Raw genomic sequence first — 26,127 nt, forward strand, 5'->3', positions numbered from 1 at the left:
CCACTACAACAGAATGTTTTCTTATTTGGAGATAGAATCTTTGTAGAAGTAATCAAGTTAAAGTGAAGTCAATAGGGTGGACTCTAATCCCATGTGACTCCTTTATAAAAAGGAGAAATTTAGATTCAAAGATACACAAACAGGGAAGGTGTTATGAAGAGACCCAGGGTTAAGATGGCCATCTACAAGTCAAGGGGAGAAGCTGGAATAGATGTTTTCCTCACAACTCTCATAGGAAACCAATCCTGCGGATGCCTTGATTTTGAACTTCCAAACTACAGAACTGCGAGACAATATGTTTCTGTTATTTAAGCCACATAGTTTGTGGTACTGTGTTAGGGTAGCCGTTGACAAGTCTATACAAACAAGATCAACTTCAATGTTTAACTAAAGTCTACTGAAATCTAATATGGGGCTTCCCTGGTGGCTCAGATGGTAAAGAATCTGCCTGCAGTGCAGGAGACCAGGGTTCAGTCCCTGGGTGGGGAAGATCCCCTGGAGAAGGGTGTGGCTACCCACTGTAGTACTCTTGCCTGGAGAATTCCATGGACAGAGGAGCCTGGCAGGCTACAGTCCATGGGGTTGCAAAGAGTCGGACATGACTAACACTACTAAAATATAATAATAAAAAAGGCTTGTGAGGTGAAAAGTAGTTTAAAACCTGTTTCCAGGGATGAATATTCCTAGAAGAAGAAGAAGAAGAGAAGTCATTCAGTCGTGTCCAACTCTGCAACCCCATGGACTGTAGGCTCCTCGATCCATGGAATTTTCCAAGCATGAATACTGGAGTGGGTTTCCATTTCCTTCTCCAGGGGATCTTCCTGACCCAGGGATCGAACCCAGGTCTCCCACATTGTAGGCAGACACTGTACCGTCCAAGCTACCAGGGAAGCTGAATATTCCTAGACTGTAGGCCATTTCTTTGTACTCGGAGTCTTCTGTCTGTTACTGTCCTTAGCCTACCATTATCATGATGTCAGGGCCCACTAATCCAAAAGGGGTATCTTTCCCATCTCTATCAGCATTCAGAATCCTCCAACTTTTCCCAGCATAAAAAGAAGGTAAGCCAGATTTTCTTGCATCCCCTCTTAGGCTAGATTCCTAGTTATGATTAGAATCTATAGCAGTAGAGTTCAACCCTCATTTTAAATTCCAGACACCAAAGATTTTTTTTAAAATGTGGTGGTAGCTTCCATTACACTATCTCATTACATACTTCTACTCACAGCACAAAGCCTAACAAGTAGAAAATGCTAAATAAGTGACTTATTTTATTTGGATGATATCTGCTCAGCCAGCAGCAAATGGGAAAGAATTCCTCTGACTTTTTAACCTCCATCCCTCCTATTTCCTTGGTCAGGCCCTTCTCCATGGTGTCTAACCAGTATTTTCTCATTCATCCTTCAGGGTTCCCTTAAATAAATTACATGTAGGTTTCTCACCATATTCAGTTAGAATCAACCATTCCTTATTTTTATTTCCATAACACTTTATGCAGATTCACACTATAGCCTGCATTACATTGTGTTTTCGTTTCTTCATCACATTCTTGTCTGTCTTATTAAAACGTGAGTTCTGTGACAGTGGCAGGCCATAAGGTCAGTGGACTTATGGTCCAGTCCATAGGACAGTGGCTTGTGACATTTTGGCCTCCATAGTCCCTAGCACATTTCATGGTACAGATTAATAGTATGGGCTTCCCAGGTGGTGCTAGTGGTAAAGGACCCGCCTTCCAATGCAGGAGACATAAGAAATGGGAAGATCCCCTGTCAGAGGGATGGCAACTCACTCCAGTATTCTTGCCTGGAGAGTCCCATGGACAGAGGAGCCTGGTGGGCTACAGTCCACAGGGTCACAAAGAGTCAGACAAACTGAAGCGACTTAGCACATGCACACACATTAATAGTATATTCTGGATGAATATTATTGGGCTAAATTACATAAATGTAGTCAAAGAGGTTCTATGTTATTTCCATTTATCTAATTTTAAGTATCTCAGAAATCAGAATTCAATTTCTTAGTCACTCTCGGATTCATTCCTTGTGAGGATCTGAGAGAGGCCATCCTCCTTCCCATCCATGCAGCATAACAAATGATAGGATATCAGTTATTTCTTGGGAAACTTCTCTCTAGAGAAATAAAAATGAGATTTTTAAAATTCACAAGACTGAAAATTCTGTTATCAATTATTCAGTCACATTAATACAACATTACATTTAAAATGTATTCCATTTTCTATGAAAGGATGAGTCTTCTGATTTCTTAAAGGAATGATTTGCTTATGTGTTAAGTTCATGAATAATTTTAGTCTATCAGGATGCATATATTGAATTAAGGTTCCTGAGTGCTCAGATCATGGATTGAAAGCTCTGAAATACGTTTCTCTCAAAATGCTTTCTCTCAATAAAAAGAAAATTACCCATTCAAAATCTCTGGTCAGTGCAGAAGAGGAAAAGTTGTACAGGCTCAATAAAAGCTTTTTTTTATATTTTATTACTCAATGCTGTGATCCTTTTATATTTGAATGAGTGAATTATGGTTTCAAACTGATAGCTAAAGATTTTGATGAAATAGATTAGGGAATTTATTAGTTTTCCAGAGCTGTATTAGTTTTCCAGAGCTGTTGTAACAAAGTACCACAAACTAGGTGACTTAACACAAGTTTATTTTCTCAAAGTTCTGGAAGCTGGAAGTCCAAAATCAAGAGGTCAGTAGGACCATGCTCTCTTGGAGACTGTGGAATTGTCCTAGCCTCTGTCTAGCTTCCCGTTGTGGTTTATCATCCTTGGTGTTCCTCTTCTTGTAGAGCCATCATGCCAATCTTTCCCTCTGTGGCCATCTTTTTCCAAGTGGCATCTTCATTTCTTGTAAGTCATATTGGATAAAGAACTGGCTCTACTCCAATGTGATCCTTTGATCTGAAACAGATAGACTGCCAGATGTTTCTCCTGCAAAGATAGGTTTATTTGGGATCAACAGAGAATTTCAATTTGGAATCTGTAACTATGGCAAGCCACGTGCAAGTCCTCCGAAGGCAAGGGAAGGAGAATGATTGTATATAGGAGAAGGAAGTTGGGAGGGCTGTAGTAGACAAGGAATCCATGATTTTTCACAGGCTGAGTCCTTCCTAATAAGGAAGAGGAGTCTTTCTTCTTTTAGTTGGGCTCTGCTATTATCTTCAAAAGCATGTAGGCTCCCTCTTCTGATCTCCCAACTTTATTTAATTGCTCTTTTGGTCTGTTAAATTTTTCACATCCTCAACCTAACTAATTATATCTGCAATGACTCTGTTTCCAAATAAGGTCACATTGTAAGCTGTTGGCAGTTAGAGCTTTGACACATGAATTTGGGGATGAGGGGATGCACTTCAGCACTTAACATATACTGTGCAAAATTTTGTCACTGTAAAAATAAATAAACAAATGCATCTTCGATGGCAAAATTAAGTAAATGTCAAGAAAAGAAAAATTAATCATAAGAATGCTTGTATATAAGCAACAGTAGGCAAGATTGTGTGAGTGATTATAGTTATTGTTAGAAATAGTATAGAAACAGTTCTTCCTCTCTTTGATGTATGACTCATTTAGATTTGAGGCCAATAGGACAGAGCATAGTCTAAAAACACTAGGGTGGTTTCTGTTTACTATTTGTAACATACTGGATACCTAATTTTGGACATTATTCTGCAGTTGGATACCAAAAATCACAATACCTTTTTCTAAATTTAATATGAAATTTTATAAACATCTTAATAGTTAGATTTCCTAGGTTGAGGAGTCTAACACACCCTTATGTATCAGATTCTTCACTGCATAAGAAAAAGTTTGAGATTGTGTTTTTATGATTGTGTATATGTGCAAAGTTAATCATTTAATACATGTAAATAAGGTAAATAAACAAGAAACTTTCATCTACATCCATTTTAACTTTGTAAAGCATTTAATATTTACATTTTAATACTAAATGCTACAGTTCTGTAGTCTGACTTGGTTATGAATTGTATTCTACAGATAAGGAAACTGTCACTCAAAAAGTAAATTGATTGACATTCAGTTAAGTTCTGGGAGACAGGTTAGCTCTCATTTCCATTGTTTCATAGCCTTATGATACTATTATTAGTTTACTACTTATTAGAAAATGTATTTCCTGTTCAAAAGCAGAGATTGATTGGGACCCCACTATGAACAATGAACTGAGACACACGCAAAATGATAGACAGGATTTCTATTGAGAAGATAGTTGCCACTTAGGTGGGGTGGTGCAAGATTTGCACAAGTTTACTAATAATTAAATACTGAAAGAATGGTATAAGTAAGAACTTCAAGGTTCATGGAAAAAGAGAGGAGAGAAGGGAGAGGAAGCACCAGAGACTGGAACTGTATAAACAAAGGCTTCAGTAAAAGGGAGGATTTGAACTAGGCTTGTTGTAAACTTGTTGAGGTCAGAAGCTATGCATATTTCCTTTCTTTGATACCATAGCAGTGCATGCATCTGAAAGATAGTAGCTGCTCAATTTGTTGCTTTAATTTAAATAGTCGTGATGTTTGGGATGTGTTAGAGAGGGAAAGACTGAAGCCCAAAAGATGTTAAGAAATCACTGCAACAATTCAGGCACTCAGTAGCGAGCACTTAAGGGAGCAGCTTCACTGGGAATGTAAATGGCAGGTGATGCAGAAAGACATTTATTGAAGTGTATGACTAAGTACATATGGGCTAAGAAGGAATAGATCATTCTGAGGTTTTAAGTTTGATTGTAGGAAAATGAGAAGATATTGACTTATTTTCTTCTTTCGTAGCAGTCCTTAACCTGGGCACCATGGACTTCTAGGATTGCAGAGTAGAATTCAGAGTCCCTGAGGCTGTTGAAATTATTAGCAAGTTTATGAGTTATTAGGGAGAGTCTAAGTTTTTGGCAGTCTGAGTCTTTGAACTTATTAAATACTATGTTTTTATTCAAAAGTATAGTGATAACTGGGATTCCCTGGTGGCTCAGACTGTAAAGAATCTGCCTGTAATGACAGTCCTTGGGGTTAGAAAGAGTCAGACACGACTGAAGAACTAACAGTGTCACTTCACATTCACTTTCATAGTGATGACTAAGCAAGAGCTGCAATTCTTCAAAGAAGTATCCCTCTTTAAAGATATTGACTGATGTGACATCTCACAGTATCTTTTATCAACTGTTGAATCAAGATTATGGAAAACAGAACATAATATTGTAGACCAAGAGCTTTGTCATCTCTATACTGAAAAACTTTGTCTTGCCTAAGATTTTTCTCTTACTGTTAGATGAGAGACTGACAGTATCTGCCTCTTAGGGTTGAAAAACTTTGTCTTGCCTAAGATTTTTCTCTTACTGTTAAATGAGAGACTGACAATACCTGTCTCTTAGGGTTGTTCTCATTATGAGAACATGTTTGTTGCATTTTTAGTACTCAGTATATCTTATATTGTTGGTATTGTTTATTATTATTATTCTCATTCAGCTTTTAAATTTCTTGACAATCCATTATAGTGGATTGCTTTCCCTGTTTGCCATGTCTCACTTAATCACCACCATAAATTTGATAGAAATCTATTTTTAATATTTAGGTTGCAGTTGAGATGGAGACAGGTAAATGCCTTGCCAGAGGTCACACAGCTAGCAAATGGCAGAGTCAAAATTGCAGGAGTCAGGAAATGCTTGTGTAAAGTGGGGCAAACATGAAGGAGGGCACAGAACAGAGCAAATGGCCAGTGACATGATGAGCAGCTGGGTAAGCTACACGACACAGCAGTGCCACAGAGACTCAGAAAGAAATCACACATTCCATAGGACATCATGTTCTTGCTAGGCTAGTAATCCATCCCAAGTTGGCCAGCTTCGGATCTCTGAGTGCATGAATGTGAACTGTGTGTGGGTGAGAGAACATGACCTCAGGGAAAATGAGGTTGGGTGTGAGAGTAGATAAGTTATGACCAGCTGCAGTGGTGCTTACAAAGGTTCATTTACTTTAACCTATCAGACACTGATACAAAGCAGAATCCAAGTTTACATTGACCATTGTCCAGATAGGTTTCCTATGTGACAGAAAGCATTTTTAATTCAGCTCTCAAGGCTGATAGAATATTTTATACACACACACACACACACACACACATGGAAGTGACACATAATAGTCCAAGTTGAACACTGTCAAGGATTGTGTTATTTTTTATCCTTGTGGGCAGCCCTAAGACTTGGTTTGGTTGTTTCTAAGCCTGAACCTTTCAGTGATGGCTCAAGGCCACTGTATCAAAACTGGGATTCCAAACAATTAAGGATAGGGACCTTGAAGGAAAACAGCCAAAGACATTTTGTCATTAAACAAGAGTCCTGTGTATAAAGGAGGAGAGACAATAGAAATCCACAGTAGGGCCTGCAGACCAGGAGTGAATCCTTCTTCAAACAGAAATTCTAAATTGTTATCCTTTGTTTTCTGCAGCTTGAACTTGTATGAGACCACTTTAAGCACAATGGATGCCTATGGCAGTAAATTGCTGCCTTCTAAGAAGGTGTATAATATTTACATACGCTAAAACATTCATTTCATGATTGCTTACTTGGTAATTGTCTATTGAGTCTTTTTTGCTGCTCATTCTTTAAGCTTTAGCTGTATTCTTTTGACAATTTTAGAGGAGGGTCAGGGAAAAGAAAGAAAATGAGCCACATCTAGAATAAATATTAAGACTCACAAAATTTGGAGGAGGTACATAATTAACACTATACATATATATATTGGGGCTTTCCAGGTGGCACCTGTGGTACAGAACCTGACTGCCAATGCAGGAGACATAAGAGATGCGGGTTTGATCCCTTGGTCGGGAAGATCCCCTGGAGAAGGGCGTGGCACTCTGCTCCAATATTCTTGCCTGGAGAATCCCCTGGACAGAGGAGCCTGGGTTACTACTGTCCATAGGGTCACACAGAGTCAGACACAACTGAAGCGACAGCACAGCACAGCATATATATGAATTGATCGAGATTACGATTTTGAATTATATTTTGATTAGAAGGCAGTGGAGGTTAGCACATCAGCTTTAATTGGAATGGACCTGAGTTTGAACGCTAGCCCTGTCGATCTTGTCCTTGGAAATCAACCTCCTCAAAACCTACACTTTCTTATATGTTAATGGGAATAATAATGCTCACTTCCCAGGGTTTTTGTGAAGATTAAAAACTATAATCTCTATTAAGTACCTAACACATGGAAGTGCTACTTCACACCTGACTATTCATGGCTCCAATAATTATGGCTAATTAGAAATTGGCTGCAGATTATATTTTATTAAATGGTTGAATGGGTTTCTATTGCTGTAGGTTTCATTGCACTATATTATGAGCAAGACTGTTACTTAAATGACTCTCTGGTATAATTAGGCCTTATTAGAGGTTGTAATAAGTCTTGCAGTATTCTTGTCATTATTCCCAAATCACTGGACTATTATACTAAAAATAGTCAAGTTACAGATGGACTAGAACATTTATCCTCTACCCTTTAGAAGCCCATACTCCATTCTGTATAAAAAAGAGTGTGCTAATTAAAACAGAATAAAAGCACAACCCCAAAGCCTCAAAACCATCATGCTACATATTATCTTTCTTAGCAGGAAGTTAAAAAGAGGTTGAAAATGATTGGCATAAAACAAGTTATTTTCATTATCAGTAGGTTCTAACGTGCACATTGTGAGTTGTGCCACAATTATGCACAATTATGCTCTAGAATTATGCAATTCCAGTTAGCTAGGGTTCTGAATGAAATAACATCTTCCAAAAGTACATAATAATTTGCCAAGAAATCATTTAGGCCCAGTAAATTTTTGCTACAGCATGTTCATTGTTTTGAAGAATCATAATTATTATGAGAAGCTTGTTCAGTATTTGGCAATTAAAAAAATAATTTAATTAGACTGATTGTGCAAGCTAATTTCTGGCCCCAGATGTGGGCCTGTTAGCTAAGCAAGGTTCCTGTGCTTAAGCAATCATGTCTGCATCCACACCAGAAGGTACCAACCAGGGCAAAGGTCCAGCAAGGGAACGGACAGAGCTCCTGCGGCAGGAACCGTCCTGGGATTGCCCTGAAGTCGGAAATAGACTTAGCTCCCTGTTGAAGGACTTTATACTCTTTTCTTTCATGAACAAAATTTCCAATCTGGCTGTAAAATGTAGATAGATGCTTTTAGCATCTATAAAGTCAATAATTTAGCTTTTGTTTTTCTTCCATTTTTTTTAAAATGGAAGGTGAGGGTCATAGATTGCAGTTAACATAGAATCATAGAAGGTCAGTGCCTGAGAGGATCTTTGAGATTCTTTGGTGAAGTTCCCTCTTCAGGCAAACTGATGCTTGGAGACTTGCATAGAACCTAGAGTCTTAACTTAGGGCCTTGCATTAGAAGTATTGGCAAGCTCTTCCTTTTTCTCCCCTCCTATAATTTTCTACTCTATTTTACTGGAAAGAAATTTAGTCCCCCTTCAGTCTTTTACCTCTTCTACAGGGCTTATTGGAAAGATGTTAGATATGTCATAAATTGAAGGAAGTCACATCAGCTGTGACAGCAGATATGAAAGGATCATAGGCTACTAATGCCCCCTTTCTGTACCTCAGTAGCCAATGATCTTTTTAATGAACTGTTGGCTTCTGTTTCTGGCTCATAATATCTTGGATGCCTGCCAGGAATGATCTTGGATGATGTGAAAAAAAACTTGAGTGTGTACAGTTGCTGGAGGGAAGTTTTACAGTTCTAGGGAAGAAGCCAAATAATCGAAAACTTAGAACTCTCACCCTGTTTTGTTGGGTAATTGTTACCTCAAAAAATAGAGTATTTTCTTCTCCCTTCCCAAGTAACCATTTATCTGGGAAGCTTATTAGCCATCCAAAATTGCTCAGTGGAGTAGTGGGGAAATGGTGTGAAAAATGAGGATAATGAAAACAAAATATTTCACAATAAAACATCTTCCAAGTCATCCATTTTATAAAAAAGAAACCCTTTTGGTAGCCAATGTGTACAGTGTTTCACAAATTTTCCTCTTCATTTTTTTAAGCAGATTTAAAGTAGAACAAAAATTAGACTTCAAAGAAGCTTTGTATTCATTGAATATAACTGAGATATTTAGTGGTGGCTGTGACCTTTCTGGAATAACAGGTAATGTGAAAAATTATTCTTATATTATCAAGTAAATGTGTTCTCTTAGAAACTTAACTGACTGATCTTAAAACTGAAAGAGCATTTGGCCCCAGAAAATACGTACATGGGGAATAAATGTCATCGTCGTGTCAAGCTGTCTGTAAACAAGCACTCTATTTTGCATTTAAGTAGTTTTACTTAATGAGAGTCAGACAGCATGTTAGAATGTTAGATAAGCTTTCTAACCACACTTACAATGAAACTATGTAGGCAAAGTATTGTATGGGGTTTTATTCCAGCTCTGTTTGTATTTCCTTATCTGAATATTGGGAATTACAACTTTGAGGCTCTCATCTAAGCAGAGCTAATAAAACTCCCAATTTGCAAATGTTAATTTGGTAATATTAGAGCCCGTGAAATAGGCATCTGCAAGCTGTTGGATGATGAACACAGTCTAGAAATTGTACGGCTGCAGCTTGTAGATTTAGCTTGAGACTGACAACACATCAGAGATGGAGCTTTTATACTAACTGGCACTTGGGAAATTGTGCATGGTTCAGATGCTCACTTTCACAACAAAGCCCAAGACACTCTTTATTTCTCATCCTGGCAGTACCTACTAGTTCAAAAATAACTAAAGAGAAAAAAAATGGACGAAGAGGGACAAATTATCCCGCTATTTTAAATTCTTTTAAATTCAGTCTTCTGTTTTATAAAGAAAAAATAAAGTTCTAATGATACAAGCTTATCTGTCTGATGGGGTTGGATATCCCAACCTAGAATTATTGTGTATTCCTATATAAAAGGTGGGCTTTGGAGAGGTATTCATTAACTTATTCACTTATCAATTATGTGGGTAAGTGAACAGAATGAATGAGTTTTCCTGGTGGAGGAGGGGGGGGTATACAGGTGACATGGATGTTCGTTATCACCTTCACACATGATTTAGCTGCCTGTTCTCACACTGACAGATAGATCTGACTTCTTTGACAATTTCATCAGCATCAGGAATGAGGCAGTCAAAATTAAATACTGCAACAGGATTCTGTCTAAGTGTGCCCTGGAATGCAGCCACCTTACCAACTTGAAATAAACCAAGCCATTTTTTAAAACACCTCTTCCTCTTAAATTTCTTTCTGGCCTTCGGAAGCTCACTTGCTATATCTCAGGCATTTCAAACAGCCACTTGCTCTGCAAATTCCCAGCAATTTGCAACTTCTATAAAATCTCCTTTTACATCAATAAAATAACCCAAAATGTTTTATAAGAGAATTTGTATAAGAGAATAACCCTGAACAGAAAAGAGTAAGTGTCCAACATTTTTTGCTCTGAGTTACCTCTTTGAGTTGATTTAACGACTTTGGTTCTGTCTTATTGCTTGAAATAGAACAACCACAGCCAAAGCTGGCACTATTTCTAGTCTTTAGGAGAACAGTGAATTAATTTCCTGCTATTAGTACGTTTTGTGCAATAAGCGTTTTCTAAAGGCTATTGTGGCGGCTCAGTGATAAAGAATTCACCTGCCAAGCAGGACACGCAGGTTCCATCCCTGGGTGGGGAACGTCCCTTGGCGAAGGAAATGGCAACCCACTCCAGTATTCTTGCCTGGGAAATCCCAAGGACAGAGTAGCCTGGCTGGCTACAGTCTGTGGGGTCGCAAAGAGTTGCACACGACTGAGTGACTAAAACAACACAAAGGCTACTGTGGATCAGTCCAATGCTACTGCTATGGGATACTTACACAAAGGAGACACTATCTTATACTCAGATTGTCCACAAATTTTGAATGAAAAATGTTTTTGAAAGAGTTATTTTTGCAACTTTGAGATGAATATTTGACTTCTGTCACCCTTAGTAAAATATTTAACCTTTCTGAACCTCAATTTTCTAATCTATTAAATAAACAATATATCCCAGTGGCAGAAATAAATAAAAGGACATACGTAAATCACGTTGTTCACCATCTGTTATATAATAGATGGGCTTCCCTTGTGGCTCAGATGGTAAAGAACCCACCTGCAATGAGGGATACCTGGGTTCGATACCTGGGTAGGGAAAAGCCCTTGGAGAAGGGAAGGGCTACCCACTCCAGTATTCTGGCCTGGAGAATTCCATGGACTATATAGTCCATAGGGTTGCAAAGAGGCGGAAACCACTGAGTGACCTTCACTATATAGTAGATACTCAGTAAATGTTAAATGCAAAAAGAAAATTGAGCAAATGGCACATTAATATTTACTCGCACATCTTCTAGCAAAGCTACTGAAAGTTTCTTATCTTCTTAACTTGACGAAGACATGCTTGGAATCTTCATAGAGAATTAAGGAAAGGAATAATTACAAAGGTATAGAAATCAGTAAGTTGATGAAGTTCAGATCCCTTGTTCTAATCTAGCATCTTCCAGGTCCTGTTCTTTTTCTAAGACCGTGCCCCCTCTGTAGAAGATGGAATACAGAAGGTCAAATTGCTCAGTCTACTAACCAAAGGCTCACTTGATTTGGTGCCAGTGGTAAACTGCATGTATGAAATTCTCCACTCAATCCCAACCTGCTATTTGGTCTTCATTCTTTGTATGGGCCCCTCAGTTATCTACTCTCTGCTCTATATGCAAATCCTTATTCTAGGCAGCCGTGGGGGAAAAAATGTGCTTATTTGCATGACCTTAAAAGACCACACTCCTGCATTTTAGTTAAACCACACTCATGATATGGACGCCCCCCTTTCTCCATCTGAACTGTTTCTATCACTGGACATATTCTTATCCACTGATTTATTTATTTGGCAAGTATTTATATAAGCCAGCTAGCTATCTGCCAGGCGATTTTCTAGAGTTGAATAAAATCCACAAATTCCCTCTCCTAATGAAGTTTACATCTGTTAGGGCAGATGGACGATTAACAAGTAATTAATTAATTAAATGATGAGGTGATAGATGGTATGAATTAACTCAAATAGAGTCATGGGATAAAGAGATTAGATCAGATAAGAGGAGAATTAGACATGGTGGAAAGAGAAGATTGCTTTGAGGAAGTGTCATTTTTATTGAGACCTAAGTAACAGGGGACCCAATCAGGGTAAGTTCTGGGAAAAGGGATTTTAAGCAGAGGGATGGATGAGACTAAAGCCTTGATGCTTGACCTTGTAGCTGGAGTTATTGGGTGAGGAAAGGAGGGTAGGAGATGGGGATCAGAGGTAATCAAGGGCCCAGACAAAGTCATCACACACAGGGTCTGGAGTTATTTTTAGGAAGCCATTTTTTATGCAAATCACCCTTTGATGACTTCTCTCTATCTTGCCTGAGGGGATTTACTTTTCTGTAAACTGTCAGAGATGGTTCCCCTTGAACCATTTTTTTTTCATGAAAGCGTTAGTCACAAAATCGTGTCCAACTCTTTGCAACCCCATGGACTGTAGCCTGCCAGGCTCCTCTGTCCATGGGATTCTCCAGGCAGTAATACTGGAGTGGGTTGCCATGCCCTTCTTCAGGGGATCTTCCTAACCCAGGGATTGAACCCCAGCCTCCTGAATTACAGAAGATTCTTTACCACCTGAACCACCAGTGTAGCCCCTATTTCTGCATAAACTCTTCTAAATTTGGTTGTCTTGATGGAGTCCACCTGCATCACATCAGCTTTCTCTGTCAAGAGGGACGAAACACCTTCATCGCCTTTCTCTTCACGTGTCAAGGCTCGCCTCGCTTTCTTCCACCCTCTCGCCCTCACTGAACCCACCACCACCTTTCTGTTGTTTCTGTGAGGAACGTTTTCAGGTCGATCTGGACTCGACGCAGCAGGGACGGCAGATGGCCTCTGAACTTCCAGTTTCACTTCCCCTTTCTCAAGGAGATGCTCCACAGGTCACTGTATCAGAAAGGCTTCACACATACATCAGTTTCACCGAGGGGATGAGTGGGGCCTTCTCTCTCAGCTTGTTTCCACAGCAGAACAAAATGTTGTTAAGACACTGTCTTACACTGAGAAATTTGACAGGTTTTAAAGCCTAGCTCTGAAGTGGCTTTGGAACAGATGACACAAAAGCCCTTTAGACTTTTATCACCTCACCAGTCTGGAAGGAAAGTAAATTTTGTTCTAAACTCAAATCAAAACCCAATACAGAATTTAAAAGGCAAGTTGGCTTTGAGGTTGAAAACACAGGGTGGGATTAATTCATATCTGTAAAGCCTTTTTCATCTTATCTGTAGACCATGACGAAGGGGAGCAAAATGCTTGATCCATTGAAATATTTCACTTAGTGGGGTACCTGACTTGAGGTTGATCCCCTTCTATCTTTACCTTTCATATCTGAGCTAAACTTGGTCTCTTCATGTTTTCTCTGTATCATCTCTGCCAGAACTAAACCTAAACCACCTTTATCTCTAGAAAATTAACTAACTTGGAAAGAATTTTTTTTTTTCCTTTTTCTTTGTTCATTTGAAAATGTAATGGGATCCAGTAAGTAATGGTTCTTAGTTTTAACCCTTAAATGCACTTTCATATTTTCTAACAGATTCTTCTGAGGTGTATGTTTCCCGAGTCATGCAACAAGTTTTCTTTGAGATAAATGAAGAAGGCAGTGAAGTTGCAACATCAACTGGTAGGACAAATGATGTCACAGGAAGCCAGGAGGAAGGACTGGGGAAATGAGCAAGAGGATGCTGGCCCTTTGTGGCTCTCTGACCTCCTACCCCCCTCCTGCTGTTCAGTACACGATAGGAAGGGCAAAGTGGTTATTTAAGCTATTTATGCTTCTGTGTGGCTGGAGTTTAGGGCAAAAAAAAAAAAAAAAAAAAGAAAGAGAAGGGACTGATATCTACTTATTTGTGAACTGGATTACCTGCCCAATAGCAGTCAGGCTCAAACCTGAAATCATGATTGCTCAGGAATATTCACTCTTAAGTGAATTCACTCATTTCATTCTTCCTCTGTACTCTTAGTTCCTCCTTTTCTAATTTGATTCTTGTTGTTAATGTCTATGGCAGTGGCTCTCAAACTTAGCTGCATGTGAGAGTTAGCTGAAAAGCTTTAAAACTTCTGTGCCCAGCCGAGAATACTGTATATTAAATTGAATATTGAACACCCTAAAATATTGAATCAGTATCTCTGGTGATGAGATTTAGCCTTCAGCATTTTCTTACATTTTCCTAAGTGATGACAATGCACATTAAAGGTTGAGAACTGCTGCTCTCCAGTGACTTGCAGCTTATCCTTGGTACTATGAGTATAATGCATAGACCAGCAGCATCAGCATCATTCTGGAACTTATTAGAAATGCAGAACCTTGGGCCCAACTCCAGACTGACTGATCCAGCATCTGCATTTTCCAAGGTCTCTTAGTGACTTGTATGAACATTACAGTTTAGGAGCTGCTCTTCTATATCTCCTTGAACAAGTGGCATTTTGAATAGTATCTATGCTGCATAAAAGTAATATTCAACAAATAATTGGAGAAAAAGCCTTAAATTCAATTAGAAATGGGAAGGCAACTTTAATGAATTCCTCATAAACATATTTTAATTTTTCAGACTATTTGGATGTTAGCCAGTATGTAAAAGATACATATCTTTTAAATAGTCATATTGTTAAATTTATACCCACATTATTAATGCCAGTGGATTTTGACATCTGGGTGGGCACACTGGGCTCCCTAATGTTTTGTCATCTCCTGAAGGGCTCCTGTATGGGCTATTACAATCCTTAGAGAAATCAAAGCTGGTGTTGGGATGAAGTTGCTAGTTCATGTAGAAAAAATTTTCACTTGCTTTTACATAGAATTGGAAGAGTGCTTGTAGATCATAGTCTGATCCTCTCATTATGTTGGTGATAAAACAGACTCACGTGTGGAGCAGTTTGCCTAAGGTCATATTAGTAAGAAACAGTAGGGTTTGGAATGAAACCAGATTTCCTGATTTCAGGTTCAGAACTCTTCTGCCTTGGCCAAGGCCTCTTGTTTTTAGTATAGAGTTCTCTAAGAGGAGATAACAATCATTAAGGGGTCAGCAGTGACCCTGATGTATCACCTTTGTTAGTGTGAGTATTTTGACTTTCAGGCATCTTCTCAGTGGATTTACAAAATACCTGGATAGGAATTAGGAGTACAAACACTATAAATTATCTAATGTAAATAAAAAGTGAGCAGAAAGTTACTGCTTAAAAGATGAAATTTTCAGCTGCTGTCACTAAATTGAATCTAGTATCTGGCTTTCTTCTTCATTAAGCATAAAGTGTGAAGTTAGAATTATTCCATGAATTCCAATATCTTTTCCTCTGCTCTTCAATTTTTAGATTTATTCCAAATTTTTGTATTTAGAAAATGGTTATTTTTCCACATGTTAACTCCTCAAACAAAAATGGCCTTTCCTGTCTACAAAAAATATTGTGAATATTATGGATATATTTTCTTTACTGATCTTTAAATGTGAACATCTAAATAACTCTTGTCTCTATTTCATAGGCATAAATACACCTGTGATCATGAGTCTGTCAAGGAATCAATTTATAGCAAATCATCCATTTCTGTTTATTATGAAGAATAACCCAACAGGTACCTTTTTGAGAATTCCCTGGGGGAACTGTTTAAGTTCAATAGACCTAGTCTATTGAATATGTTGGAATCTTGCTATTAATCACAATCTGTTCCAGCTGCAAATGACAGTCTGAAGTCATTTGTTCTTTCAATTTATTGAATTTATTTTATTTTTTTCCAAAGTTTTTTTAGTGATTATTTGTTGAGTGCTTGTTTTGTACTAGGCATTGTGTTTTAAGAGATGCCAGTGACCTAAAATGGGAGAAGGCAATGGCACCCCACTTCAGTACTCTTGCCTGGAAAATCCCATGGATGGAGGAGCCTGGTGGGCTGCAGTCCATGGGGTCGCTAAGAGTCGGACACGACTGAGTGACTTCACTTTCACTTTTCACTTTGATGCATTGGAGAAGGAAATGGCAACCCACTCCAGTGTCCTTGCCTGGAGAATCCCAGGGACGGGGGAGCCTGGTGGGCCGCCGTCTATGGGGTCGCACAGAGTCGGACACGACTGAAGCGACTTAGCAGCAGCAGTGACCTAAAATAGATCAGTACTAGTAATAGCTGCTAAGATAGTCTGTATAGGTGCTGGTGATGTTAAATACCAATCTGTACAGTTAACACCATTCCAATAAGTCAGATATTTGATGCACAAAGACATAGAAACTCAAAGAGAAGTTGTGTAGTTTGCCTAAGGTCATACAACTGAAAAGTGGCAGAGTGAAAATAAGACCTGTTTGTCTCAGAAGTCAACTTTCTTTCAATAGGAGTAGAACTTGAAGTTGCACAGTTGTGAAAGGTTTCCTAGGTAGATTCCAAGAATAAGTGACTAGCTATAGGCTCTGAGTGGGAGGGAGGGGTCAAACATTATTCCAATTCTCTAATTTGGGCAATTCTAGAAGATAATGCAGTTAGGTACAAAAGGTGGGGGCAGTAGTCAATTGGACTGGCATTACAGACACGGTGGACACATAAATGCAGATGGTCTGGATAGATGTTTTTGCATCTTATGAAATGAAAGAGGCCATAAATATGGATGGTGAGGAAGCTTTCTTTAAGTATATATTTAGGACTCCTCAAGAGTCATAACCCGATGACTGTATACCTGTATATTTTATCTGGAAAAGAGAAAATACTTACTCATTTCTGTATCCCGCCCAGAATTTGGCAAAGTGCCCTGCACTTAGTATCAGTATCTCTAGAGATTGAAGGTTTGGACTTGGGTCCAAGGACGAGTTTAATGAACTAATAGTTCTAAGTCACTATACTTTCTAAGCTATATTTTTCCCACCCCCTATTTGAACATAATATTAGTACTTATGTCATGCTGTGCTGTGCTTAGTTGTGTTCGACTCTTTTCAATCCCATGGACTGTAGCCAGCCAGGATCCTCTGTCCATGGGGATTGTCCAGGCAAGAATACTGGAGTGGGTTGCCATGCCCTTCTTCAGGGGATCTTCCCAACCCAGGGATCAAACCCAGGTCTCCTGCATTGCAGGTGGTTCTTTACTCTCTGAGCCACCAGGGAAGCCATTATCTCATGGAGGTAAATAAAGAATATATTAAGCCTGTGACACAGTGCCTGGCACATGATGTTCATTGTGAATACATCAATAAATATACATAAAGGAAGGAAGAAAAGTGGAAAAGCTTCTCTAAATGAATTGATTTACATGGAGAAGAGACATAGTTAATTTCAGAAACTGAATCTGTTAGTTTACTGATATTAGTTTAACTGATATTATTGACCCCTGATGAGATGGCTGGATGGCATCACCGACTCGATGGATGTGAGTTTGAGTGAACTCCGGGAGTTGGTGATGGACAGGGAGGCCCGGTGTGTTGCAATTCATGGGGTCGCAAAGAGTCGGAAACGACTGAGCGACTGAACTGAACTGAAGGGATATATCAGTCTCTTTTTTTAGGTTGTGTGAAACTAATGCTGAATGACTATTCTGAAAGTTACATCTTGGAAACAATGGGATAGTTTCAGATTTGCTGAGGCTGTATTAAGACAACTTCAATTCTATAGGGGATGAGTCACTGTTACAACTATGTCATTTGATTTATACATCCTTAACCTTAGGATGTATAAATCAAATGACATAGAGTCGGACACGACTGAGCGACTGATCTGATCTGAACCTTAGGATATCTCTAATTTCTTACCTTTAGTGTGTAATTATTGAATATGCAGAACAAAAAGAACTGAAGCTGCATTGGGCATCAATGCTCAAGGAAATATGGCGTTTAGAATAATATTTGACTTTATTTTCCAAATTGATGACTGAGGGGTTAAGGATATGTAATAGCTATCAGTTATATGGTAGTGAAAATTCAAATTAATTCACTTATTTACTTATTTGTGATAATGCTTAAGTGTCAGACCCTTAATGACAATTTCCACTGTTTTATGATCTTTATTCTAACGAGACTTTCTAAACTAGCGCTACTCCCCTAAAGTGTTGTTTCAAATGAATGGCCACTCATTTATAGGAGGCTGTAAATTGTTGCCATATATAATGTAGAATGGGCTATTATCTTAAGACAATACTCATTCAGTGATTTATTTATTTTTCCTTTCACAAATGAACTGAAGAAATCATTGGGATTAACGAAGCTGGTGATTTACCATGGCACAGTGACCTACCAAATGGCATAATGATTTATATAAAATATATTCATTTGACAATTCCTGAAGTATGAGAATGAATGTTTTTAGTTTTAGTAAAACCAATTTTTACCTAGATTTAAAATTTTCCTTTGATAAAACAACCTTCTTAGGCAAAATCCATACATTATTTGTATTTTCGTATCAGTATTTAACTTCCTATCATATATACATTTCAGTATGCTCATCCAAATCTCTTACTGAGCCAAACTTCCAGGGAAATGGAGAACAATTCTTCTTCTTTAAGGTTGAGGGTATAGGACAGCATTAGAGACTTTTAGAAGAAGGTTGTGAAAAATGCTACATGAAATGTGCCATTTCCCAGAAAGTAGTGAATCATAGTTTTGAAACTGACAGTGCTCCATACATAACAAAAAAATATTGTGTTTAGAATGTTTTCAGGTCCTGGGTTGAGGGGAGAAGCAGACTGCAGGGTATTAAAAATCTTTTTTTCTAGGCTGTTAGCTTTCGTTATGCTATTGTATTTTTTAGATTATGAACTAAAAAACTGCTTCTGACAGAGATGTTTTATAGCTATATATTTAAATATGAGGGATACCTCTTTAAGAAGTGGGCATGAAAAGTGGAAACAACAATGAATCTGCTTCAGCTTGCCTCTATATCCATTGAGACAATGTCAAGGAAGGTTTCACTAATCCGTCCAGTTTTGTAGTGAGTAGATTGGCGATTGCTTGTAGACTTAATTCAAAATATGGTTCTCCTTGGTCAGAAAAACAGATTGAAAAGACTAGGACAAATGGCTTTTATGTAATGTCCTATACTTCTGATAGTTTAAAATTTTAAACTATTGTCTTCAATTTATGAGGTTAGTTACTTTAAAAATTCTTCAAACAAGCATTTCTGGTAACCATTTCAATACCACAGAATTACAAAGATGTAAGAGTTATTGTTGATTCTTCTTGTGTCTAAATGCAGTATACAGCCTGGGGAAGTTATTTATGTATCCATGTCTGTCTGAAAAAAAAAAAAAAAAGTATTTGTTTTCTTGTATTGTTGGAATTATTTTGAGATTTTTGTGGCAAAGTATTATTAATTTATAATCATAAAAAGAAGAAAAAATCTGCTAGAGATTATGTCTATTTCTGTGTTAATTGGCTTTATTAAGACTGTGTCTTGGACTGAACAATAAAGAGTTCATGAAGAAGGGCTCTTCCTTTTTACTTCATTTCTGCCATTGTTATTTCAATACTTGTAAGTGTAATGTTCATTCTCTTTAAAATTATGTAAAATTTTATTTTGTAACTTTTGAAATGAACCTTTATTACATATGAGTTTAAAGGAGGTAACCCAAAGCAGCACGACATTGAGCCATTCAAGCCATTTACCTTATCCTAGTTGGCAAGAAAGGTGAATGGATTTTGATGTGTCATTTATTTCTGTTTTGTCCTCTAGTTCATAGTTTCTTTTCACTTGAAAAACACAGAATGGCTGGAAACAGGTGTTTACATTTATGCTGTATACTATATCACTTTGGTGAGGATGTAAAAGTATGAGAGATGTGAAAATATTGCCTTTAGCAGTAAGCTTTGATTCAGAGCTGAAGGAGAACTGAGAAGCTGCACTTTTAACCCCAAGGGTTTATATTACATACATAAAGAGATGACTGCTAATGCCTTAAATTTAAAACGTTTCCTATGCTCATCACCATTTTATTACTCTATGTTTGCCTGACTGAGTCTCTATATTTAGACGAACACCTCTCTGTCACTTTAATTTTGCTTTCCTTTATGAAAAACAGAACTAATGCATTTTCCATGACAAGCTGTTGTAGGTGTCAATATATTTCATAAATTATCAAAACGTGATTAATAATGATATAGTCATCTGCTTTAGAGAAGTGGGCTTTGTTATTAGACATTGCCAGTTTACCTTATAAGTAAAAAGACTAAATGACTTGTTAAAACATTAAGAAAAATTGATTATTATCATCTTTTTCTCCAGAAATTCCTAAAGAAATTTTTTTTCTTTTCCTAGATTCAATTTTGCTTATGGGAAGGGTGACAAATCCTGACACCCAAAGGATGAAGGGAAGAGATTTAGATTCACTGTGAATGGAAAGTGCGGCCTCAGAATAGAAGGTTATTCCTGGAAAATAGTTGACTGGCAAAATATCATCAAATATTTTCTATATATCTTTTTCTGTCTTAAACAGTGGCTGTATTAATCTGTATCAATGAATAAATGAAATTATGCATGCATTAAGTGTTTTTGTGCTTTCTGTATTTTTATAAAGTATATATGAATAAAAAGCAGTGAACTTACATAAAATATTAATACATTAGAACAGTCTGTCTATGATATCTTAGATATAAAAGTCCTGTCTTAGATATCAAAGTCTCTATATTCCTACAAGACCGAACTATCTGACTCCCAAGTATAGCACCTTTATCCAGACCATGGGGAATTGAGTCAAGAGAGAGAGTGCATGTGCTGGTACCTCTCTGGGGTGCCACTTGAGATACCAAGATCCAGTACCTATGATAGTAAATGAACTTTGAGTATTTAGTTTATCTTAACTTGACATTCCATGTGTTATGTTTAATAGTTTCATTGTTTCAATACATATCAATTTGTTCTTCTGATTTATGCCTTAAACCTGTAAAAGAAAGTAGAAGCAACAAGAACTTTTTAATAAAGCTTTCCTGTACATGAAATTGGCAGCTAAATTAGTGTAATTTAGGAGGCTGACCATCCATGATTTTATAACACTGAGCTAATGGAAGTATTAGAGCCAAGATTGTAATCTACAAATATTAAATGCAACACACTTCCTCTGATGTCAAATGTAAATACCCCCAACAATACTACTTTCAAATGATTTTATATAACATTTTGTAGTTTTTATATTTTCATGTTAGTAATGCAAAGTGTCCTTTTGTTTGTGCTGGCAATTCTCTGCAGAGTTTAATGATAGTGGCTTTCCATTGTTGAGCCCTGATTTTGTGTCAGGCACTGAAGTCAGCACTTTTTGGACATTATGATAAATGCAGGAAAGATCCATGAGCTACTATTACCCATATTCCTGATGAAGAAACTGAAGCTTAAGCATATTATATAAGCAGTCAAGGACATATAACAAATAAGTATGGAGTCTTTACCATATTTCAAAGTTTGAGCTCAGGACTATCTGTATCAGGAGACTCTGACCATAATCACTGAGTTATAATCCCTCCTAAGTAAGTCCTTTAAAGTAGTGCAGATTTTCCCCTGAAACTTCATGCTTTCTGGTCTCCAATGTCTAGATGTCCATCTGTAGCAAAACCTAGAGCAATACTCAAGACTATATGAAGAGAGCTTTACAACTAATTGTGATGGCTTCAAACCATAACATAATCAAAAGTAATGCTAGCTTTCCTAGACTGTAAATTGCATCTTACTTAGATATAACACAGTGAATGCTAATATATATGTTAGTGATATATCACAAGTTTGTTCTTCATCATGGAACTGATTTAAAAATATGTTTCCTTAATTTAGGAAGAAGAGCATAGTACACTATTAAAAGGACAGTAGTTTTATTTTCAGGTGTTTTTCTTGGGTTAGGTAAATTTGTACATTCCCTTCCATGTGTTACATGTTAATCTGCTCTGGAGATTCATTCATCCCTTCCACAAATACTTACTGAGCTTCTATGTTCCAGGCACAGTTGTGTCCAGCTCTTTGTGACCCCATGGACTGTAGCCCGCCAGGCTCCTCTGTCCATGGGATTTCCCAGGCAAGAACACTGGAGCGGGTTGCCATTCTCTCTCCAGAGGATCTTCCGGACCCAGGGATCAAACTTGTCTCCCGCATTGCAGGAGGCGTCTTTACCACTGAACCACCAGGGGTAAACTAGTAAACAAAACTGACAAGGTCTCTGACCTCACCAAACTGACAATTTGCCAGTGGTAGAAACATAGTAAATCAGTGAAAAAATAAAGTAGGATAATGAAATAGCAAGGAATTTATAGCATCAAGTAATGTAATAAAATGACTGTCCAGGTTTCACTTTATGTTTTCATAATATGTTCCTAATATATATGCTTCTCTTAAGTAAGATCTATTAAATGTCTGCCTCGGTTTTCTCACTATGGAGTCCAACTTTGCATTGTTGCTGTTTTTCTCTGCCAATTTCGTGCTCTACATCTGGTAGGTATTACTTGTCTTACAAAAGGAGATGGTTTAAGCTCCTTATAAAAGAGAATAGCCTTCTGGTGTGGATTCAAGCTTAAAATATCGCCTTTCCCTGTTCTAGACACATAGTTGTCACAGCACTTCTAAGATTAAAACCTTAATCTTCACCTTCATTGCATTTAACTCAGTGGTTATTATAGTTCCATATTACAAAGGTTAGAAGTGTCTGGAATGTATTTATAATATATATGTGTATATTTATTTATGAAATAAAGTAAGTATGAAATAATTTTCTCTGCCAAGCTATATGAAACCATTAAAATTCACAACAGTATACAATATATGTGGGATAAAAATATTTTCAAATTAATAACCCTCATAAAAGCTTAATATATCATATATACATATATATAAGCTTAACATATCATATATATATGATGTAATTTCAAAGTTATTAGGAATTAGGTTTCATTGACTTCACACAGTTATAATACATGGCATATTTTAGAGGAAGGAGTCTGTTACATTAGGAAATGGGACCTGGGAGATCAAAGGTCTGAGACAATAAACAATTTCTATTTCAGGGGTGAGGTTTAGAGAAGTCTCTTGAATTGGTTAATAAAAACATGGAAACCTTGAAAGATACAGAGAAAACTTTAGGGCAAGTTTTATTAGAAGCCAGTGTTTTGGACCTCTGTAAAGAAGATATTTTCTCTCAGGATGGCGTCAGATACACCCTATATGGGGTAAGTCCTCCTGAGCTATGCGTCCTGAGACCGACTCCACGCTTAGGGTGGGAAAGGGGGTCTACTGAAAGTCTGCTCGTAAGAGCACTCTTTCTCCCTGTGGTTTAGTCACTAAGTTGTGTCTGACTTTTGCGACTCCATGGTCTGTAGCCTGCCAGGCTTCTCTGTCCATGGGATTCTTCAGGCAAGAATACTGCCATTTCCTTCTCCAGGGGATCCTCTTGACCCAGGATTCAAACCTGGGTCTCCTGCCTTGCAGGCAGGTTCTTTACTGACTGAGCTACTTTTTTTCTGGCTCCTTGTGTGATCATCTCTTAATCTGAACCTGAAATTTAAGAGATCAAAAATCTAGTTTCTGTCTCTTTTTTGATGCCTCAAGTGACCACCTTGATGTTATAATGTAAAGGAAATGAAAGATGATATATTTTTCACTAACATATTTTTGGCCTATCATCTCAATTTTCTGGAACTTCAGTGTCCTCATTTGTACAGTGAAAGGTTGGACGAATCCTATTTAAGTTCCTTATTCCAAAGTCCTATGCTTGTAAATCTCAGGATTTATCTACAAAGACACATTTGGAATTATGTCTTTGGAGTCAATATTGTTTCTATAAGCAGTGTTTCTGCATAAATGAAGCAGAAATCCAGGATGAACTAGAGTTTTAGTTCATGATACTATCTTTAACTATTTATACTTATTTCTTTTTATAATTCTATTGGAGTATAGCTGATTTACAACATTATTAGGTTTAGGTGTACAGTAAAGTGATTTGGTTATTCATATATGGATACTCATTCTTTTTCAGATAGGTTATAAAAATGATAAAATTGTTTCTTCATAGGTTCGAGATTTAATTTTTAAAAACAATGCACATAAAACAATCTTACTACTGTGGCAGAGACTCATCTCTAATGAAGGTTTTTGAACGTGGTTTTGAGATGTTGCTGGACAGTGGGAGCCTAGCTGAGCACTTCATTTCACCTATCATTGCATTTATTGAAGTGAAGCCTTGTAATTAGTTCTCCTTAGTGGAATTTGATGGAGGTGAGTTTCACTTATGAGTCTGTTTTTGACTGCTCTCTTCTCCTGTACCAGCTAGATGCAAATGCTCAAGGCCACCCCAGAAGTCCTATTTAGAAGATGACAGAGGTCTGCTAGCCTGGGTACCTCTGTCATCGTATGTTACAGATCCTCTTGCTGCTGGGTCAAAGCCAACTAGAAATACCAGCTTGGGATTCATGTAAGCAAGAGTTCCATTTTCACTGGAGTTAGGTTGTTAGTGACAATGGTGAGGGTTGATTTGGTACTTTAAAAGTGGTGATTCTACAAAGTAAAGAAAGCATGTGGTGTAACTTGAAATTGGATGCAAAAACAACAAGAACACAGACATAGCAGTCTGAAAGCAGCAGAGTTTGTTAAGCTGTGGAACTGTTTGGTAAACTGTTGCTTGTGATAATCTGGAAAGTAGAACATATGTGTACAGACCCAGTATCTAGCCAGAGATGACATTTCACATCTCTCTTGAACTTGGTGGAGTACTGGGTCAGGAAGATTCCCCTGGAGCAGGAAATGGAAAAATTCCAGGATTCTTACCTGAAGAATCCCATGAACAGAGGAGCCTGATGGGCTACAGTCCATGGAATTGCAAAGAGTCGGACACACCTGAGAACTAAGCGCGAGCGCACACACACACACACCCCAAGCAGAATATGAGCAGAAATGTTCCCTGTTCCCTCTGGCCACAGTGATTAGGAAGCAAGTGAGCCTACTTTTCTTTCTCTTTTGTCCACCCTGTTTGCTGCATATCAACTCTTAGGATGAAAATGAAAACCTTAGAAGACATCTGGGAGATGGCTTATCTCTATCAGCCTGAGTCCCTGAATGATTGGATAGATCACAACCACTCTATTCTCTGTTATACCATCCTTGACCAGAGATTCCCGCACTGTACTAGGGGCAAGAAATACACCATACAATGCTAAGCCATGTTAAGTAGGCAGATAGACCTCACCAAAATAATATAATGATGTTTTCAATACATACGTTCCATGTGTTAACTTGTAGTGTTTATTTTCTCCTCCTGGCACTTGACACTTGGTAAGACAATATTCTGGAATGCTATTTCACTTTGTCTGATTCATGAAAGAAACTCAGGAATTATCCAGCACATTTTCTCTAGCAAATTCCTTATCTCTGTGATAAAAATGTATCTTTACCCAAAGAGACAAAAGTTTATAAAATACAGAAAGCTCACTAATGGGGTGCTTTTCTGGCTGCCACACAACTCTCTTAGTAAAAAAGCAACCTTTACCTCCTAATTACTCTGTGTGTGTGTGTGTGTGTGTGTGTGTGTGTGTGTGGTGGAGATGGGGGCGGGGGGTTGAGGGTTGAGGGTATCTTTAAAGATTTGTCCTGAAAAGATTTTTGACTAATATAAAAAGTAGGCATCATTTGCTTGCTTGCAAAGGATGCAGATGTGGCCTTGCTAATGATAACTTAAAAGCATGTGCTCAATGCTTCAGAGAAAATGACCAAAAAAAAAGGTTGCAAGTCTTAGATCTCAACAATCATTTTTGGAGATCAAAACATATTATTTTGGATACTAATATACATATTATATTTGTATTCTTTAGCTTTTCATGGCTTGTATCACATTATTCATATTCTTTGTGTCCATGAAAATATATAGGAAAAAACATTTCTGGCAATTAAGTTTCTGTTTTGTAATTTAGAGCTTATACTCACAGAGATCTTACTATCACTAAGTAATATATATATATACAGTATCTTATATAATCCTCACATTTCTCTTTCACTCTTTGTAAAATGATAAAATTGAAGTCAAAATATTAAGACACTTTGCTCTGGGGCACATGTGGAGTATAAATAATAGAACTGGTATTTGACTTCTGA

At 37.6% G+C, this 26,127-nt stretch overlaps 1 protein-coding gene across 1 annotated transcript in view; it reads left to right on the plus strand.

Moving 5' to 3' along the window:
* Nucleotides 1–20,552, plus strand: part of SERPINI2 (serpin family I member 2) — a 36,155-nt gene extending 15,603 nt beyond the window's left edge. The window contains exons 6-9 of the mRNA XM_019959942.2: nt 9,065–9,162; nt 13,651–13,737; nt 15,595–15,684; nt 20,329–20,552. Of these exons, the coding sequence (XP_019815501.2) occupies nt 9,065–9,162; nt 13,651–13,737; nt 15,595–15,684; nt 20,329–20,405 (352 nt within the window). The 3' untranslated portion in view covers nt 20,406–20,552. The remainder of the gene's footprint in view (nt 1–9,064; nt 9,163–13,650; nt 13,738–15,594; nt 15,685–20,328) is intronic.
* Nucleotides 20,553–26,127: the final 5,575 nt, after the last annotated feature.

Source organism: Bos indicus, chromosome 1 (genome assembly GCF_029378745.1).
Source record: "Bos indicus isolate NIAB-ARS_2022 breed Sahiwal x Tharparkar chromosome 1, NIAB-ARS_B.indTharparkar_mat_pri_1.0, whole genome shotgun sequence".
Taxonomy (NCBI): Eukaryota; Metazoa; Chordata; class Mammalia; order Artiodactyla; family Bovidae; genus Bos; species Bos indicus.